The sequence below is a fragment of the Zalophus californianus genome, chromosome 1, assembly GCF_009762305.2.
Source record: "Zalophus californianus isolate mZalCal1 chromosome 1, mZalCal1.pri.v2, whole genome shotgun sequence".
NCBI lineage: Eukaryota > Metazoa > Chordata > Mammalia > Carnivora > Otariidae > Zalophus > Zalophus californianus.
Genome location: NC_045595.1, coordinates 142,019,077 through 142,039,272, shown reverse-complemented (window position 1 = coordinate 142,039,272; position 20,196 = coordinate 142,019,077). Strand labels below are relative to the sequence as shown.

The window sequence follows — 20,196 nt, the reverse complement described above, 5'->3', positions numbered from 1 at the left end:
GAAAATCTCATCATCCAATAATAGAAACCACACAAGGATACAACACAACAAACTGACTGAAGAATAAATACCCCTAAATTCTAAATACTAGATCAATCTGAAATACGTTTAAAAATAAGAATATTTTAAATGTTAAATCATTATAAGAAGCAGAAACAATAGGCAGGTACAGGCAATATGGAAAAAAAAAGATTTAAAACATCTAAGAATCATTGTATCATAACTATAATTTTGGTAAAGAAACAAATGTTGTGGCAAAGACAGAAATGTTTACATTTTACAAAGGGAAGGAGGGATTGAAAATGCAATGGTGAGCAAAACAAATGGTAAATATGTTGGTGTAAATAATACGTAATGATTGACAGAGATCCTATGACAAGCCCTTCATGAGCTTAAAAGGAAGCTAGAACAACTGGACAGTGAGAGGAATGAGTTTTAAGGTTGCTTGCATTATTTGGTAAGAGCTTAGTGATAACAGTTATCCTTGGATTTTGCTAAATTACAAATTTACGTTAAATATTTAAGAGTAACCACTAAATAATAGAAATAGAACTACAATTTCCAAGTCAAGATAAGGGGAAAAACTGGAGGGAGAATAAAGAAAATGGAATCAATCCAATTGAAAGAACATGAGGATAAATAAAGAAACAAAAGAAATGCAAAATAAATAGAAAACACGAACTAAGATGATAGAAATAAAAAACAACAAAGTCAGAAATTACAGTGAATGCAAAATGATTATAGTCATCTATTAAAGGACTTACAGATCAGATGAAAACTCAAAATCCAAATATATAATATTAGTATAATGCTGAATGAGATCATCAGATTGCTGGATGGTAGGTATGTTCGACATGATACTTTTTATGTAAAAATATACGATACACAAAATAGCACTATGTATTTTTGTGGATACAAAGGGAGGAAGTAAAGGGACAGAAAATAAGAACAAGAAGGCTACATACTGAAGGCAGAAATATGGTTGGGTCTGGCTAGGAAAATAATGGAATGGAATTAAGGGGGATGACCACAATATTTTACTTGTGTAAAAAATTTGAAGCAATTATGGAAAATGTGAGTATTTGTTAAATGTGGGTGGTGAGTTCATGTATGTTTGAGGGGCAGGAGGGAATGATAGCCTGTGCTATGGGTTCTGGAGCCAGACTTTCTGGCCTCAAATCCTCAAAGCCCTTCTATTTATAAACTGTAGGAACCTGGACATTTACTTCACTTCTTTGTGTCTTACTCTCATCACCTGCAAAATGAGAAAACAAAATAAGACCTCCTAGAACTGTAATAAAAACTGCATGAATAAATACTATGCATAGAAATCATTCAATAGTCTCTGATACATAGTTCTGAGGGCTGTTGTTAGCTCCATGTTTTTCACATGATTGAAATATTTTGTGTTAAAAAAGAGAATTCAAAGAAATGAAAGAGTTAAGGAGTATGTAAAATTATATAAATCTGCAAATTGTAATCAAGATAATATTTACCTTAAAAGCTTACATTGAAAACACTGATCAAAATTCTTCTATGACACACCAAGGAGTTTTTAAGGCCTCAACATTAAAAGAGAAAATCTCATGAACGTTCTATCTAATCTGTTTTCCCATTTATAACAATAAAGATGATCCACATGCAGAATGGGTTTTGTGTGGATACATACTTGCAACAAGTGCTCTCTTATCTTTTCATTGAGAAACAAAACACAGAGATTCTTTTTGGTGGGGAGGGCCAAAGGGAGAGTAAGAGAGAGAATCTTAAGCAGGCTCTACGCCCCGTGCGGAGCCCTCTGTGGGCTCGATCTCACCGCCCCGTGCGGAGCCCTCTGTGGGCTCGCTCTCACCACCCTGAGATCATGCCCTGAGCCGAAATCAAGAGTCAGATGCTTAATCGACTGAGCCACCCAGATGCCCCCAAAACGCAAAGATTCTATAATTAAACTATTTTTTAATATAACAAAGTGCAAGGTTTAAAACAACAAATAAAAAATGATTTTTTTCTATTTTTGGTTCTGTAACATGTAGATATAATGTAATATATATTTTAATGTGTAGTTGTTTTCCCAAACATACATATGGTGATTTAAAATTTCACTTGTTGACAAATCATATCTTTTGTTACTAGGATGTGTCAGATATAAATGGCAAACTGTTGATTTTTTTTAAATAGGTTATGGGTGGTAAAGTCAAGCTGGCCTCTTCTGCAATGTTTGGGAAAATCATTAACTATGGTTAGATCTATCCCTGTGCATTGAACCCTGGGACATATGCTTCTTGGAATTGGCTGTGAGAGAAGCAGGCTGTGTGTGTATGTGTGTGTGTGTGTGTTTGTGTGTGTGTGTGTACATGGTGTCTGGAATTAGAGTGATCGCCCTTGAGAGTATCATCTGAGCTCGGCTGAAAACACTGGTTCATGTATTTGTCCATGGAATTTTTCATCTATGTGTCTATGATGGTCTCCCATTATTTCTCACAGTGGAAGTTCCTTGCACTTCTGCTTCAGTTGCTTTCACTGAGAACATCCCAAAGTGAATTTGGGGTATTGCATACAATCCATATTTACATCACAAGTGTACCCTGCATTTGATAAGTATTTCTGCTTCTCTTTTGTGTATTATAATATCAGGTAATAAGTTAATTGCATCGTTATAATTTGTGTAGATTATATTTTTCAATGGAATTTTAATAATCTTTATTAGTATACAGTGGTGATATGTATAATCTATTAAAAAATACTTTCCCCATTTTCAACTGAACTAATTGGAAATAGCTTGTAAGTATCTATTTCTACTTATGAGTCCCTTAGGTGTCCAGGATCCTAGACTTGCAGCTACTGAACTTTCTGATACTGTCATTTTAGAGATAAAACCTGAAATCCAGAGATAGGAAACCAGTTCATTGAACAAATATGTGTTTTGTTCCTATGCTGTGTTAGTGGGTACTGTGTTATGAATAGGTATATTGTGATGGATAAAACCCACATGGTCTCACTGTCATGCCATAGTCTTCTGCAGTTTTCCAGAGGGCGAAATAGATATTAAGCAAATAAAATATATTCTAATTACAAATTGAGATAAGTGTTATGAAGGGGGAAAACAGTGTGTGCTGACAAAGAATATGAATATGAATATGGAAATGAATATGATTTAGATTTAGATTGGGATCCTAGTCAAGACCTCTGCGAAGTGTTACTAAAGCTGAGACTTGAAGAAATCAATCCAGGCAGAGGGAATTGCATGTGCAAAGATCCTTAGGTCTGAAGAAAAGAAGGCGTGTGTGCCTAGAGCTTAGTGAGCCAGGAAGAGAGTAAATTGAGATGATGATGGAATGGTAGGCAGGAGCCAGATGGTGCACAGCTCTCCAGGCCATGCTGAGGGTTTGGCGTTTTATTGTAAATGAAATGGGAAGCTATTAAAGGGTTTAAGTAGGAGAGTGACAAGTTCCAATTTATATTGTAAAATATAACCTCCACTGTAGTGTGGTTTGGAAGGGAAAATGGGTAAGAGTATTAGTGAGGAATCTAGCCAGAAGCTGCTGAGGCCCTGGATGAGGTGGTGGCTTTGGGGATGGAGAGGAGCAAACAGTTGGGATCAGACCCCTGTTGTCTGGACCCCCCCGCCCGCCACACCGGCCCATGCTCCCACTACACCACCCTGCCAGGCCTGAACTAGCCACTGAGTTGAAGCTGATTAATGTGCTCTTGGAGTGCTAAACGGCTCTTCTGCAGAAGGTATCATTACCTCTTCAACTCACTCTGGTTGACTCTGCAAGTTTTTCTTAGTGGATGTTGTAAAAAAGATGGCAGACAAAGATCACGTTTTACAACAATAGCATTTTACCTGCAGGTAATTTAGATTTGTGGCGTATGAGGGAATTCCCCAGGCATGCCAGCCTGGATGAACAGATCTCCCTTGAGATACAGGACAGTTTTAGGACCGGTCCGACTTTGTGCAGCATCTCTGATGTCAGGAAACTGTCATGCCTGTGCTATTCCAAATAATGTGTCCTGTTCAGTTATTTCTGGTGCCAGAAGATGTCCATGTGACAAAGAGGCTCTAAGACTGTAACTGAGAATATTTTTCTATGCCAAGCGAGGATGCTTTCATTACACAAGACTTCTGTATGCATAGAAATGTTTACACTCTCTTCCCCTCACCCCCACCCTTTTTTATACCAAGAGGCCAAGAGTCCTGTGTTCAGCTCCAGTTGAGTCTTGTTTATTCCTGGTCCTTTGCTCCATCGATTTCTACTGTTTTCATGGGCTAATTACAGTTAAGGAAGGAAAGAGAAGTATCAGCATGTTAGACTTCTTGAAGAGACAACTGATGATTAGCAATGTAAGATGTAACGAGGACAGGGATCTGGCTTCAGCACATTTATTCCTATTTGTTTTAGAGCAAGTGACTTAACCTCTGCAAGTCTCCATTTCCTGATCTATAAAAAGATGCCCAATTATAATGCCTGCCTTAAGTTTTTTCTATGAGAATTTAGAGAGATAATCCACACCAAGTGCCTGGTATGTGGTAAATGTTCAGCAACTGTTATCTGTGAATAAAACTCAGGAGAATTTGCTCGTTGCTGCTACTTATCCTAACCATGGGTCTTCCTATCAACTTTAATTCCGTCTGCAGGTTAAGCCTACCATACAGGCATCTACTTCCTGGTCACATAGCACACTGTAATGTGTATTCTTAATTCCTTAGAACAACCTTCAGAAGCAATTCCTAGTCATTCAAACAATTTCAAAAGAGGCAAAGTACGCCTATGCACAAAGAAATTAAATCACTTTCTAGATACCATACAACTAGCGAGGGACAAGGCCAGAATACCTCTGGGAGGTATGAAAAATGTTTTTCATTTGAAGGGGCACAGCACAGATCATCATAGCACTTTAAAGAGCCTGGACTCCAGGGATTAGAAGATGTGTTGCCACGAGGTTTTCCCCTCTTCTGTTGTTCTGCTTCTTTATCTGTCCAGTGAACCTTGACGTAAATCATCCCAAATGGCTACTCTGGTTCTAAAATCTTAAGATTGTAGGAGAGCCTTCACGTTTGAAATATCTTGTGGTCTGCATCCTCCAGAGCTCATTGGTGAGCTGCCTAGAAGGCAGTGTTCATTCCAGGTCTTCTTTCCTGGGTGATAATCAGGGAGAAACCCTTAGAGTTATGACTCTGAGGTTAACCAGAATCAAACTTCCTTTCATGAATACAAGTCCTTAGAATGGCCTATAAATAAGTTGGCTTCATGGGAATGTTCACAGGAAGCTTTCTTCACCCTCACATTCCATGATATTCTATACTCAAACAGGGCTTTCCTAGAAGACTATGATAGACTTGGATTTGGGGATGGAGAGGTCATGCTTTTTTCTAGAACTTAAGGGAGTCTACACATGCTGCCATCCACCAAGCACCATCAAGCGTCATCAGTCCTGAGGCTGACACCTTCTCTCTACCCTTACTGCCACAGCCTGCCTGACACCCTTATTCTATGTGACGGCTCCCAGAGTGGCTTCCGTGACCACAGTGCACCACTCCAACCCATCCTTCTCTATCATTCCCCACTTTGGCTTTCCAATGGCCCTCATATGTTTCCCCACACTTACAGTCTTTCAGTGTTTTCCCATTGCTCAATACACTGTTGCCTAATGCTTCTCCCGCCTGAAGTGGATGGGGCAGGACCAGCTTCTGGCCTGTGGAAAGAAGCTGTTTTAATTTCTGCTTCTGTTTAGTATTGGTCTCTTTCAACATTTCAACTTTTATTTATGATAGACACATAATTTACAGACTAGAACATGCATGTAATTTGTAAATTATATATATGGGCGGGTTGTAGATTTGAACGTTTTCACAGATAAGGATGCCTAATAAAAAGAGTTTGGAGGTCATTGGTTTGAAGGATAAAGTGAAACTTACTAACTTTGCTTAAGGAACTGCAGGTGTCCTGGACCCACATTTTTCTTCTGCTGTCACCTCCAGCCATGGCGTGCACTTCTTTATTTCCCTGTACTCTGTACCTGTCTGCTACCTGGAATCCCTGAGCATGCTCAGCTGGACCATTGTTCCTGCTGATGCTGCTTAAAGCAAAGTCCCCCTGCCTATTCAAGTGTAAATCTAAAATGTTTCTTCCTTTTTGAAGAAGCCTTTCTTAACGTACCTCTTGTCCCAGAATCTACCATCCCAGGTAGAATTAGCATCCCCTCTCTGTGATCCCATGGCATTTTGCTTGTCCCTCTGTGACAGCACTTTTCATGATCATTGCTATAATGTTTAGTTGTGTATGTGTCTCTTTGAGGAGGCTGTGTGTGCCTTCAAGGCAGGAAGTACACCTTACTTATCTTTGTACCCAGCACCTTGTGCATGTCAGAAGTCAATAAATGGTGTTTGAGTTATTTTAAATTTTCATGAGCATCTTATAGAGGAGAATCTGGGAGGGAGGGGGCTTATAGTATGAGGAATAAAATTGGCTTTGTACCAAATTCCCATCCCTGTTGGCATTTAAATCCTAGCTCAATTTCCCTGCCCTGCTTCTTCTGCCTTCCCTAGCTCGGACTGCTTCAATGAAGAGCATACTCTGGACAAGTGTGCTCTTTCTTTCCATTTAGCTTTGAGGTGGCATGAAGGTTAAGGATTGCCCGTCTCAAGGTCACTTGATTCCTGTAGAAGTGCAAGGTATCTCAGGGCTTTGGAGACTGTGCAGTTTATGGAGGACACCGCTGTGCTTGTCAGACTGTGTTCAGTGTGCAGGGGCTGAGACTGAGAAAGGGAAGAAACAGACTGAAGGCTGGAGGCGTCATATGATAAGACTGTAAACAGCTTCCTTACAAATCTGGAGCTCCTCTGAAAGTCATAGGTGACAATGAAAAAACTCAGATATGATTTATCTCCTTCTTTCTTTCAACATATGAACACTCCTCATCTACTCTGTGCCTGGCACTGTGTTAGGTGCTGTGACAGAGTGATGAATAATTCAAGGTCCCTGCCCTTGAGGACCTCATCATTCAGCAGCAGAGACAGAAGACAGGGTAAGCTAGCAGCTGAAACAGTGTGGGGAGTCCTCTCCTAACCTGTGCACAAGGTGGCTCTGCAGAAGGAGTGATTAATTTTGCTTCAGGGCGTCAGGGAAGGCCCTCAGAAGAAGGCTGAGCCCAGAGAAGTCAGGAGGAGTTCTGGGCAGAGGAGGAAGGTAGGGGTTGTGCATTTCAAGCAGAGGGAACTGAAGCAACGCAAGGGTCTAGATCAAGGGTTGGTGAACTTTCTCTGTAAGGGGCCTGTTAGTAAATAGTTTAGGATTTGCAGGCTGTAGAGTCTTAGTTTCAACCACTTATCTCTGTCGTTGTAGCAGGAAAGTAGCCATAGACAAATATGTGAATGAATGGGCATGGCTCTTTTCCAATAAAACTTTATTTACAAAATTGGCAGTGACGGGGCTGTAGTTTGCCAGCTCCTGGTCTAGAGAAAGGATCTTTAGAGAACCTTTAATCTGATGGTTCCTAATCTTTTCAAGAATTAGGATTACTTGGCACTTGCTCTCTCCGATGCCTAGAAGGCTCCTCTTAGAGCTTTTCTAAATATCCCCGATGGCTTGCTGTTTCTATTCATTCCGGTCTCTGGGTCACCCTCCTTTAACTACTGTGTCCACAATAGCACACACACCTCCTGTACACTCCATCACTTTTCATTGCTTTCATTTTCAGTGCAGCACCTATGCTAAAACTCTACTTTATATTGATTGTTTTTCTATTTTCCTATTGGAATGTAAGCTTTGTGTCTTATTCTCTGTTAAAAATAGTGGTGTGCTGGAGCCCTTTTTGCTCATCTTCTCCCAGCTCTAGCTCTGCCTTCAGTGATGTTACATGGTAGTGTCAAATCAGCCGTGGTGGGAATATTTACACAGTGGAAATCAGCCCCATGGGAATCAGGTTTGGGGTAATTTTTGTTTTTATTTTGTTTTTTTTTTCACAAGCCAGTTTGTTAGCAAATCACTAGTTATCCCCTGTGCCTAGAATAATAACCTCCACAAAGCCCAGTGGTCAATGAATACTTGTTTTTTGAATGAAATGTGCTATTAGTATCTGTTGACTGAGAAAATAGATACGCATTTACAGATACAGAGTCCTTTGCAATTATTATTGCTACACAGGGAGTTCATTGCTGTCAGGTAGATAACTGCTCATGGTATGTCTGTCACCTGTGTGTGACCCATGAGGAGACTGAGGACTTGGGTCAGGACGTCGCTCCCTTTACCCCTCAGGGCAGATTTTGGTGGCCATGATGACACATCTCCAGTCTTCTGCGCTCAGTTCTGCAAGGTGCTCTTTTTCCTGTGTCCACTGCAGTCTGCTGAGTGAAGGCGGGGCCTCTGTCCTGCATCATTTTTACTAAACAATATGTATTTTTAATGAATTCCTCTCACTCAGTGTGCTTGTAATTTCTGCAGTGTGTTCCAAAGCCTGGATAAGTTCTGTTCTCTTTCAGATGTCTTATTGTACCCCATTTCTGATTTGTCTGGGGCTTTGATTTATGGTATATACACATGCCCTCGTCTGTACCCTTTAGCTGTGATTTGGTCAGAAATGTATCTGTTTATGAACACTCTCCAACCCTAACAGTCGAATTTTGAAATCTGCAGCCATGTGAGGCTCCAGAAGCACTTGACAAGAATCACATTTAACAGCCGCTTCAATCTTCGTTCCTTTAAGTGGCAACATTAAACCTTAATACTGAGGCTTCCTTTCTAAACCCACAGAGACTGATTAGAAAACCCTGTCAAATTACTCCCACAGTCCATGTTGAACATTTACAAAGAGCTGCATTTTCACGATGACTGGTAAACCGTCTTTTTAATTCCCTGTCCTAAGCACACACGAAGATACAGAGGAACAAACTTGTATTTAGAGGACCATCTGGCTGATCCCAAAGCTTTCCAGGGCATCAAGGCTGGGGAGGACCTTGCATTGTCCTGCAGACTGCCTTAGCTTTTGCAGACCTCCCTGTCCTTCACAGCTGCTCTGATGTGGAGTTTTTCCTGCTTCTCCCTGTTTGCTTCTGTCCATGATAGAAAACTCACTCTTTCTTTAGGCAGCCTGTTCTCTCTTTGAATCCAGTTCATAGAAAATTCTTTTTCACCTGTCTCCCTGTAACTTTCACCCATTGGCCCTAGTTCTAGCCCTGTGGAGCCACTCAGAACAAATTGACTTCTTACTTCTGTCTGCTGTTAAGAAAGTGAGGGCAGCTCTCACGTCCCCGGAGTCCTCGCTTCTCCAGGCTGCATATTGACTGTTCATTCAGCCATTCTTCACATGGCAGTCCTCTGCGCCCTCCTGATTTGGCTCCTTTCCTTCCGGGCCTGTGCGAGTTTTGCCAGTGTCTTTCTGAAAGTGAGTGAACAGTGTGGAGAGTAACTAGGACCACAGACTCTTAAGTTAAATCTGCCTCTTCATTTACTAGTTCTGTAACTTTGTGTAAGTGAGGTAGCTTCACTGGATCTCCATAATCCCATCTGGAAAATGAGAAAAAAGTACCTTATACACTCAGTTATTGTGAATATTAAATAAAACTACAGTAAAATCATCAGGGGAGTGCCTAGTACAAAGTAGATGTGTTCAAAATACAGCCGTCATCATTGTAATAAGTACTATTAATTCTCTGGATATGGCTTCCATATCAAAGTTTGGATCACGGTTATGTTTTTCATTTTAATTCATGAATTAATTAGTATTTTTCATTTTAGTTCAGTGTTTACATGAGGCAGTTTATCTGTAACTTTGAGTGCAAATGTTGAATAGGTGGGCCCTAGATAAATACAATCTAATTGTAGTATCAAAGATATTTATTGTGTATATATGTACTTCTTGCACAGTTTCCTAAAACCTCTTTTCTTTATCGTCCCCATACTCTAATAAATGATAACACAACTCAGTGCTCTCCCTCTTCGCTTCTCTACCTTCTTGTTCCCCAAGCCCCTAGATTGCACAAGATATAGATTATGTCTTAGCTGCTCTTTGAAAGGAAAGGATGATGTTCATCCAGTGTATAGGAGAGGCGTTCTCGTCCTAAATCAACTATGTATTAGCTGGATGACCTTAGACAAGACACTTTCCCTCTGAGCCTCAGCTTTTTTTTTTTTTTTAATCTTTGACATTGATGAAGGAAGGTATTTTATTTTCTGCCATCCCATGGTCATCCTGAGATGTATGATCAGGCCCCCATCATTCCAGCCTGCTCTGGGTTTCCAGTACATACCTAGGTAACTGTTCCCCTGCACTACATGTTAAACCAGCAGGAGTGTCTAGAGAGCTCTTCCAGATCCCAGCTCTCCTGAGGGGTCTTGAATTCAAACCGCTGTGGAAATCGCCATGTCATCCTGAAGGGAAGCAGTGTTGAGCCTGAGTTCCTATCCTTTACCTACTTTCTCACCCAGCCTCTTTGAGAATTAAATTCCTAACTTGCTTTGTGGCTGTAATTATCACTAAACTTCTTATTTTAGAATGGTTTGAAATTTACAGAAAAGTGAAGCCTGTACAAAGAGTTCCCATATAAACTACACCCAGATTTCCATATTAACATCTTACATTGGTTTGGTATATTTATGAAAATTAACAAATCTGTATTGATACATCATGATTAACTAAAGTCTATAATATATTCAGATTTCCTTAGTTTTAACCTACTATTCATTTTTGGTCCCAGGATCCCATTTAGAATATCGCCTTTCATTTAGTTGTCATGTCTCCTTAGACTCCTCTTGGCTGTTACATTTTCTTAGACTTTTTTTGTTTTTGATGACCTTGACAATTTAAGTGTTCCTAGTCAGCTATTTTGTAGAATGTCCTTTAGTTGGTGTTTGTCTAGTGTTTTTCTCATGATCAGACTGGGGTTATGAGTTTTGGAGATGATCACGGAGGTAAAGTGCCAATCTCATCACATCATATCAAGGGTACATATTATCAGCATGATTTATGACTGTTGACAGTAACCTTGATCACCTTGCTGAGGTAGTGTTTTTTTTGTCAGGTTTCTCTGCTGTAAAATTACTCCATCCCCTCCCCCTTTTCCTATTGTACTTTTTGGAAGGATGTCACTATGCAGGACCAATGGAAGTTTATTTCCTGTTCACCTGTCCAAAATGGGTATTTCTGATGGCTGTTGTCTTTTTTCTATCAGTTATTCAGAGGTCCAGCATTCTTCTATTTTGTTGACATCCCTAGGGCTTTGTCATCTAAATCCAGCCAGCATTAAGAGAATGTTTGCTTTTAAAAGCCTCGGCCTGAAAATGGCACACATCACTTCCACTTACATTCCATATGACACTCATTCATCTGCCAAACCTAACTGCAAGGGAGGCTAGGACATATGGTCTAGCTGGGTGCCCAGGAAAAAGAGGAAATGGATTTGGGAGAAAAGCTAGCAGCATTTGCCACACCATTTTAGAGTACAAAGATAACTAACCAAACCCCTGCCACCTCACCATCTAATAATATAGCCATCATTTCATTAAAAAAATAATAATAATAGAACATTATCTTAGAATCAAGTAGAATCATATAAATTCAAAAATATCTATTATTTATCTGTCTCGAATGCCCTTTCTTTGTTTTTGTTTTTGGCTTTGTTTTGTTTTGTTTGTTTTTGCCTATTAAAATGCCACTTACTCTTCCAAGTGATGGATGAGGTGCCTTCACCCAACCTTGAGACAGAATTAGTCCCTTACTCCTTGGTGCCATCATGCCACTCTGCTTCTATCCCTTATTTAACACCTACCCCACACCGGTATTATACATAAATACGTTTCACAAATTAGACTGGGTGCTCCATGAGGACAGCACAGGAATTATTCATCTCTTAGATCCCCAAGTATTGTCTGACAAATAAAAAGCAAATTTGTTGAGTGCCTGAGGATTTTAGATGTACCAAAAAGTGGTCTCATTTTTTTAACCTCTTTCTTTAAAATACAACAAAACATGTCCTCTCCACACCCCATTATAAAAATGATCCACACTTATGATAGCCAAGCCTTCATGGAGGAGTTGGTCTTGAGCTGAGCCCAGAAAGGTTGGTAGGGTTTGATAGATGGTAATCAGGGTATAGGCAGGCCTGGCTTTCTATGACACATCCTAGGTTCAGGGCATTTGTTCAATAGATGGTCGTGTCTCCTTTGAAACAGCTAGAGTACAAGGCATTTGCTTTCATAGATCATCACATAATTAAAACTCAGACTCCAGGCTTGTTCTGGCACTGCTTTTGGGCAGTCAGGGATGGTATAAAAGCCTGATGCTCATTATCTTGAATAGGATTTACCAACCTGAATTCCCAGGGCACCAAGAGGGGGATAGCTTCACCATAGCAAAAGAAGTGTTTAATTACAGCTACAGAAAGAGGAGCATGAAAAAAACAAACAAACTTTTGCTGGCATTAGTGACTCAGCTGCCATGCATCTCATTACCAACCAAAACATGACTTCTTTAAGTGACCTTATCAAGCTTATTAGAAATAAAATACCAAATATAAGACAGTTGTCCCTTTCTTCTATCTTTTTCTATCCTCTACTCTTAGCCCACTGTTTACTTTAATGACTTACAAGCTTAATTAACATTTCACTGAAACGGAAATCAGAAGACGTTTGATTTTCATCATTAAAAAACAGACCTTTATGAGGATTTATATTCTTATGGATTTCAAATCATATTATCACCTATATTTATTCATGGAAATTCTCAATGGTTATAGTTAGCATAGGAATTATTTTTCCCTTTATATAGGTATGACAACTGAGCCTTAAATGTAAAATGACTTCCTCAGGACCACATGGCAATTGTGGTTCAAAGCTGGGTCTTCTGGCTGCATACATAGAATTAAGTGTGCATATTAGCACCTGTCTGTCAATCAGCCTCATGGCAGAGGCTCACATGTTCTTTTTATTTCCCTTGATTATAAAAATGATCTGCAATTATGATAGCTAAGCTTTCTTAGAGGAGGTGATCTTGAGTTGAGCCTAGAAAAGTTGGTAGGTAGGGTTTGATAGTGGTAATAGCAGTCCAGGATATTATTTTACAGTGATCTTAGCTAGCTATGTGTTCCTCCAACTTGTCCCTAGTATGTCAGACTGGGTGAGCCCATGGAGGCAACACACTGAACATGAAGCCATTCCTTGATTTCTGCCACCACCCAGGGCAGAGGATTCTAAGGTACTCCAGGTCAATAGGTACTTATAGAAGGGATCTAAAGATATTTCATTTTAACTTCAGATGGTGTTGATAATTGGAAATTAGGACCCACAAAGTAAATAAATTGAATTTATTTAACACACATATATAACATACAGTTATCAATCAGAATGCCTAATTTCCAGTTCAGTTCTTTTTTTTTCATAACCCTGCTTCCTTATTCCCAGTTTTTTTGGCATCTTTTCTGCTTCTTAGGCTTGCTTTGAAGAAGACATGTTTATATAGGCATTGACTCATATTCTTGAATATATGTGATCAAGCCGTATGTGAAAAAGTTTAACCACAGACATATGCTGTAGAGAGCAGGTCCCTTTCCCAGAGAGTTAAGTGCACTGAATCCTTAACTAGAATTCTTATTTGGAATTAAACATCAATAAATGTGTTTTGTTTAACACACTATACCTAGCATATTGCTTGACAAAAAAGAGATTCGGAGTAAATATTGGTTGAATAAATGGGGGAAGGAATGAAATTGACTATCAGTTGAAATTTGGTGATTGTCCTTTTGAGGATAGTATGTTGTTACCTCAGGGATGCATTAGACTACTCTAATTTTTGCCCAATACTGAAGTAGAGACAGAGATGGTGATGATGTTGTAGAAAATGAATTGTTGGCAGCCAGCACCACAACGAGAAAGCTTTAAATATTTATGTTAGCTGATACATAAAAATCCAAATGTGGTATACAAAGTTCAGCTTGATGCTATTAATGTGTAGGGAGTTTTCAAAAGCTGAGGACCACTCCTAGTTTGAAATACTTAGAGAAATATGTATGAATTTATTTATTTGTTTGTTTGTTTGTTTATTTTGTACTGGAAAAATGACTTTTGAAGTGCTGGGTCTCCTCTTTGGTGAGGTATTTATTGAAGGTGAAATCTGTTTTCACATACATTTCATGACCATGGGGGTTTTGCTTTTTCCTGTGGTTCTCATACAAGCCATTCTTTCTTTCTGGCTGAACTTGACCAGCATTTCAAAATCCAGAAGTTTCTTAGGGATAGTTGACATTGAGCCCAAATAGAAGTCTTCCAGGGCCTAATTTTGACTGTTGGAAGCTTAGGAATTATAGTGGCAGTTTGGTCTAAATAGTGATTCTGGAATGGGACCATAAGCTTGGTGGCATCTTGCAGTCAGACACTAGATGCATGAGGGAGATAAATAATTCACGTTTTTAGTATTTTGGTTTACTGCTGTATAGTATTATGGCTCTGCCTCTAGAAGGAAAAAGAAGAGTAAAGATATATTACTGAAATGCGCCCTTTCCAAATGTTTATTTCAATATTTAAGACTTTGGCATTTGTGAGTTTACTTAGAGAATTTTTGGACAATTTGCAAGTGTGTATTTTTATAAACAAAATAAGAATTTGAATAATCATTTCATTTTGTTTTGCAGAACCCCAGCTGAAAGGAATTGTGACAAGGTTATTCAGCCAGCAGGGATATTTCCTGCAGATGCACCCAGATGGTACCATTGATGGGACCAAGGACGAAAATAGTGACTACAGTAAGGATCATTAGCTTCTTGCAATCCCATTATGATCAAATGTATGGCCCAATGTGCCTTAGACTTAAGGTGTGGCCAGGCTGCCTTTTGAACTGTTTAACTGCTAATAAGCTGGTGTCTTATCTTTTATCCTTTTTGCTGTGATTCCCCCTAGTAAAGAGAGAGTTGGGAGGTTACATACTAAATGAGAAGGTAGGAGGCTTGAAGGAGTTCCAAATAGTCAATGGATAAGAATATCCTCCCACTCCAGGGTTTGTAGTCAGTATGGTGATAAGTATTTGTAGGAACAAGGCAGACCTTCCAGCACAAGATGGTGTTTTAATCCTAGAACCAAATAGTAAACATGTTATAATAATTCTTGGAACATCATTTCTGGCAGACCAAAATTACTTCTTAAGGTAAACATTGAATACATACATATGTCTATTACATATGATTTCATTTTGATTGAGGACAAAATTATTGATTTTAAAAGGAAAATATATTTTTTCTTTTATATTGATTTAAAAAGAAAAATAGTGTGATGATGTTTTGGTAATAACAGGATAATAAAAACCAGTAGACCTGAAATTTTGCTTGTAAGTTTTTTAAATAAAATGCCAGATATTCAAAGTTTGTTAATAATATCCCTGGAATTAGTTTTTAACTAACTTAAGTATAGAGTTGACATGTTTAATAACTAAGCAAAATCATCAAGGTATGACAAAGTATATTTGCATTTCAGAAGAATTTTGAATACAAGCCTCAGAGCCAAGAGTGATCAATCACTCACATCATATCTTTTCGTTCCTGCACAATCATATACAGATACTCAGGGGGAAATTCACGTTATCTTAAAATTATGCAGGGTGCCATATTGTTTCCTAAAGTTTGTCTGTATTCACTGCTAGATCGTTAGTGTTGAGCACATAGTAAATACTCATCAAGTATATGTCCCATTGAGTTGTCTTCTGATGGATGTGATTTTGTGGTCAGTGTGACAGTCTACCAAACTGCATAAGATAGTCCAAGGAGCCTTATATTTATGGTGAAATAGCTTTTAAATTAAAGTTAAAGATTTGAGGGAAGATCTGCAATTCCAAAAGTGTGAAAATGTTCTTGTCCACCCCTTCTAAATCATTCTTTGTTCACTTAATATTATACATTATAAAATATGAATTACAATACAGAAAATATCTTATTATAAAAAATTGCACCCCAGTTTCCTGCAGAGTTGATTAGCCTATTGTGGTTTGCATTGTTGGTTTGTGCTTGTTTGTAGGAATGCATTCTTTATGTTATTGATTTATTGATTTATTTATTGGAATGCATTCTTTAAATGATTCATGTTTTCATCTGGGTACAGAAGACTGAGCATGCCTTTCTCTCCATGTAAGATTTTCATCTGTTGCATCTGTACTTGCATGGAGATTTAATGATGCTACAGGTATTGATGGAAAGAATCAGAGAGATTGCTTAGTTGTGTCACCTATGCTGTCTGGAGTTCTCCCTTGATCTGTTTCTTTTTCTATAAAATGAGGTGACTGGAGACAATAATATGACTGTCTCCTGTCAGCACCATCCATCCAACTTTTTAAAAAATTGAAAAATTATCAATTGAGGAGGATAGATTCAGTCCCCAAGTAAGTTGAATAACTATGCATGGCTCCACACTATGCTGCCATAACCTGGACAGCTATCCTGCAGATGTATGACATTTATCATGGGTTTGTGGTGGAAGGGCAGGGGCAAAAGTGTGGGTTCAAATGACAAAAATCCTTCCTTCACCATTTCATAGAAAAATAATTGAAAATTGCTCTCTCTGCGGATGCTGGGTCAATGTCTGATGTAAAGCCACACACACACATACATTTATGCACATGTGTATGTACAAATCTATATGCCTATATATGTATGCATAATGCCATTAGGCATAACACACATATTGAGGGTGACACATTTTGTCAAATACTTTTAGAAACTGAATTCATACATTTAAAAATAAGATAAGCAACTGCACATACCTTTTGATATATTGGTTTTAAAAATAGTTTAGATATACAAAATAATAAGACTAGAATAAATCTATCTGGATACCCAGTCCCTGGCATAAAATTTAGTTAAAAAATATCAATACACTTGAACCCACTGTGTGCTTTCCCTGGTGGAGACCTGCTTCCCTTCAGTACTAGTACAACAAACCTGAATTTAGCGTTGTTTATTTCCATGCAGTTTTAAAAATATATTTTTTCATATATGTAAACTTAAACCATTTGTAATACTGTTTTGCATGTTTTTAAACTTCTAATAAGTGAGAACATATACTGTTCATAACTTCTGTGTACTTTTCCTCCCTAATATTATGGTTGTGAGCTGCATATATGGTGATATATTTGCTTTCTATTGTTCATTTTCATTTTTGTAAAGTATCTCTTTGCATGAATATACCTAAATATATTTATCCATTCTCTTTTTGGTGGATAATTGTCATTTCTATTTTAAGGCAGCACAACTATATTTCTTATAGATGTTGAAAAGACCTTCCCTAACCATCCCTTATAAAATGACACACCTTACCTTGGCCCTCTTTATTTTGATATCCCCCCTTTTTTGTATTCATAGCTCTTATAACCACCATATACACACACACACACACACGCGCGCGCGCACAGTTGCTGTTTGTTTATTTTTTATCTTCCTTTTTCTCCCAGGAGAATGTAAGTTCCATGAGGGAAGAGATTTTGTTTTGCTCTTTGATGTATCTTTAGAATGATCTCTAATACATTGTAAGTGCTCAACAAAAATGGAATGAATGAATGAATGAATGTCCCCTTGTGTATATATACAAAAGTTTCTGAGTCATTGGCTAAATACTCCACCCACCCAAATATTATTTTAACTTTTTCTTTTGAAATAATTTTAGACTTCAGAAAAATTACAAAGTAATACAAGATATTCCTATATACTTTTCATCCAGTTTCCCCTAATGGTATCATTTTATGTAACAACAGTAAAATTATCAAAACCAAGAAACTGGGATGCCTGGGTGGCTCAGTCGCTAGTGTCTGCCTTCAGCTCAGGTCATGGTCCCAGGGTCCTGGGATCGAGCCCTGCATCAGGTTCCCTGCTTAGTGGGAAGCCTGCTTCTCCCTCTCCCACTCCCCCCTGCTTGTGTTCCCTCTCTCATTGTCTCTCTGTCAAATAAATAAATAAAATCTTAAAAAAAAAGAAAAAAATAAGAAATTGACACTGGTACAATACTATTAACTGAGCTATAGATTTAATTCAGATTTTGCCAGTTTTTCAATTAACACACTTTCTTCTGATTCCCCAGTCCCCCCCACATATTTTCACTGAAAAAATTTCCAGTGAAAGCAAATAATTTTTATTTATACTTTTTCTTAGTGGGGATGAAGGGTAAAAATATCAGAGGAGGATTTAAATTCTACTCAATTTTTAAATAGAAAATTATAAGCCTCTAAGATGTGAAAATGACTTTTCTTTCTCTATTTTGTGTGGGCAGGAGTAAAAGCATTTGATTGTTTAAAAAAAAAAATCTTGTTACTATGAGCATCTGTCAGAATTGTGCTGTTCAGTTCACTAGACATCATTAGGTCCAACCAACCTTATCATGGTATCTTGCATTGAATTGATAAAGACACCTGTTCTTTTGTTCATGAAGAAAAGACTAATTACATGTAATTGAGTACAAAAACAAATGGGTTTGTCAGCAGCAACAGATAAGAATCTCTGCAAATGTAATGATAACAAAAGATACAAAACTGTGTTGGAACACTGGCACAAAAAAAGACAATTGCAGTTTGGAAAGTATTAATAGGAATATTTTACATAAAATTAGAAAGGTAATTATTCTGCTTTACTAGTTGCCATAGGAGAAGATGCATTTGAAGAGGTCAAACATGCTGGGGTGGAAACAATTAAGATATTATAACCAAATGTATTGTTCTCTTTCCCCCTGAACAAAATATATGAACAGTGATTTGAGTATGGAATGCGCTGCCTGATAAATTAGTACAGTGGTGAAACTGGAGATATTCAATCAGATGCTGTACTGGCACTTGCAGGGGGTTTCACAAGAGAACCCTGTTGGTGTGGGAAGGGGGAAGAAGGTGGTGGTGACTGGGTAGTTTCAGGGCTCGGTGGCTTTTAAGGTCTCCTTCAGTACTGAGATTTATTTTTTAAATTTTATTAAGGTTTTTAATTTTAATTCCAGTATAATTAACATCCAGCGTTATATTAGTTTCAGGTATACGATATAGTGATTCGACAATTCTATACATTACTCAGTGCTCATTGTGATAAGTGCACTCTTTAATCCTCATCACCTGTGCCACCCATCTCCCACCCACCTCCCCCTAGTAACCATCAGTTTGTTCTCTATAGTTAAGTGTCAGCTTCTTGGTTTCTCTCTCTCTCTGTTTCCCTTTGTTCATTTGTTTTGTTTCTTAAATTCCACATATGAGTGAAATCACATGGTATTTGTCTTTCTCTAACTTATTTTCTAACATTATACTTTCTAGCTCCATCCATGTTGTTGAAAATGGCAAGATTTCATTCTTTTTTATGGCTGAATAATATCCCATTGTATGTATATTCTTTATCCATTCATCTCCTGAGGCACATTTTGTTGTGGAGTTTATTCTGCCAGTCTTTGGGTTGTTTTCTGAGTTATTTACACTTGTGTGTTAACTAGTTGTATCCATGGGATGAGGTGAGCCTAGGGTCCTTCTACTCTGCCATCTCCCCTGGGAATCCCAGTCCTGAGATTCTTTTAAAAATTATTTTGAATAAGTAAGATAAGTATACAGTATAAAACCATAAAGGTGCAAAAGGGTATGCTGTTGAGAAAGACCAAAACAGTCCCTGCCAGGCAGGAGCTGACTTGGCAGTCCAGCAGGCCTTGGGGTACTTCTGTTGAATATAGACAATTTCACAGAACACCCAATCAGACAAGGCCACTGTGATTGTTCTGGATTAAGACAAAAACACAACCACTCTGTAATCATGTCTGAACACAGGCAAAAAGAAGAATGTTGTCCAAACTATAAAATGATCAAATATTTCTCTATCCTGGCTTATATCAGTGGCTGCTTACTAATTCACCAAACACAGCTTTAACTTGCTCTGCTCTTGTCTTATAGATAATATTTATTAACATACCCAGTCATACAATGACACTCACTTCCTTAGAGCATCCAATTGGGAGTAAATCTACATTTCTTTGCGCCCTCCCTAAAATTGCCTAACCCAAGACTAAATCCTCTAAGTTCTTTCTTACACCCTCTTACTAAGACATCCCAGCTCGACCATGGAGTGCATTTTTCCTCCTTGCCTTAAGTCATTAAACCCAACTTTGTTCAACCATGGGTGTGTTTATTTCCCTGGGAGACACTGACATAGTCAAAAACAATTTCTGTTTTTCTTCTCTCTGCCCCTGGCCACATTTCTTGGCATTCTTCTGGATG

General features: G+C 38.3%; 1 protein-coding gene across 3 annotated transcripts in view; it reads left to right on the top strand.

Annotated features, from left to right (window-relative positions):
- The window catches only part of FGF12 (fibroblast growth factor 12), a 565,776-nt gene that overhangs the window by 330,356 nt on the left and 215,224 nt on the right, over nt 1-20,196 (top strand). For all 3 annotated transcript variants that reach the window (XM_027587166.2, XM_027587165.2, XM_027587164.2), the window contains one exon: nt 14,621-14,731. In XM_027587166.2, coding sequence (XP_027442967.1) covers nt 14,621-14,731 — 111 coding nt within the window. The remainder of the gene's footprint in view (nt 1-14,620; nt 14,732-20,196) is intronic.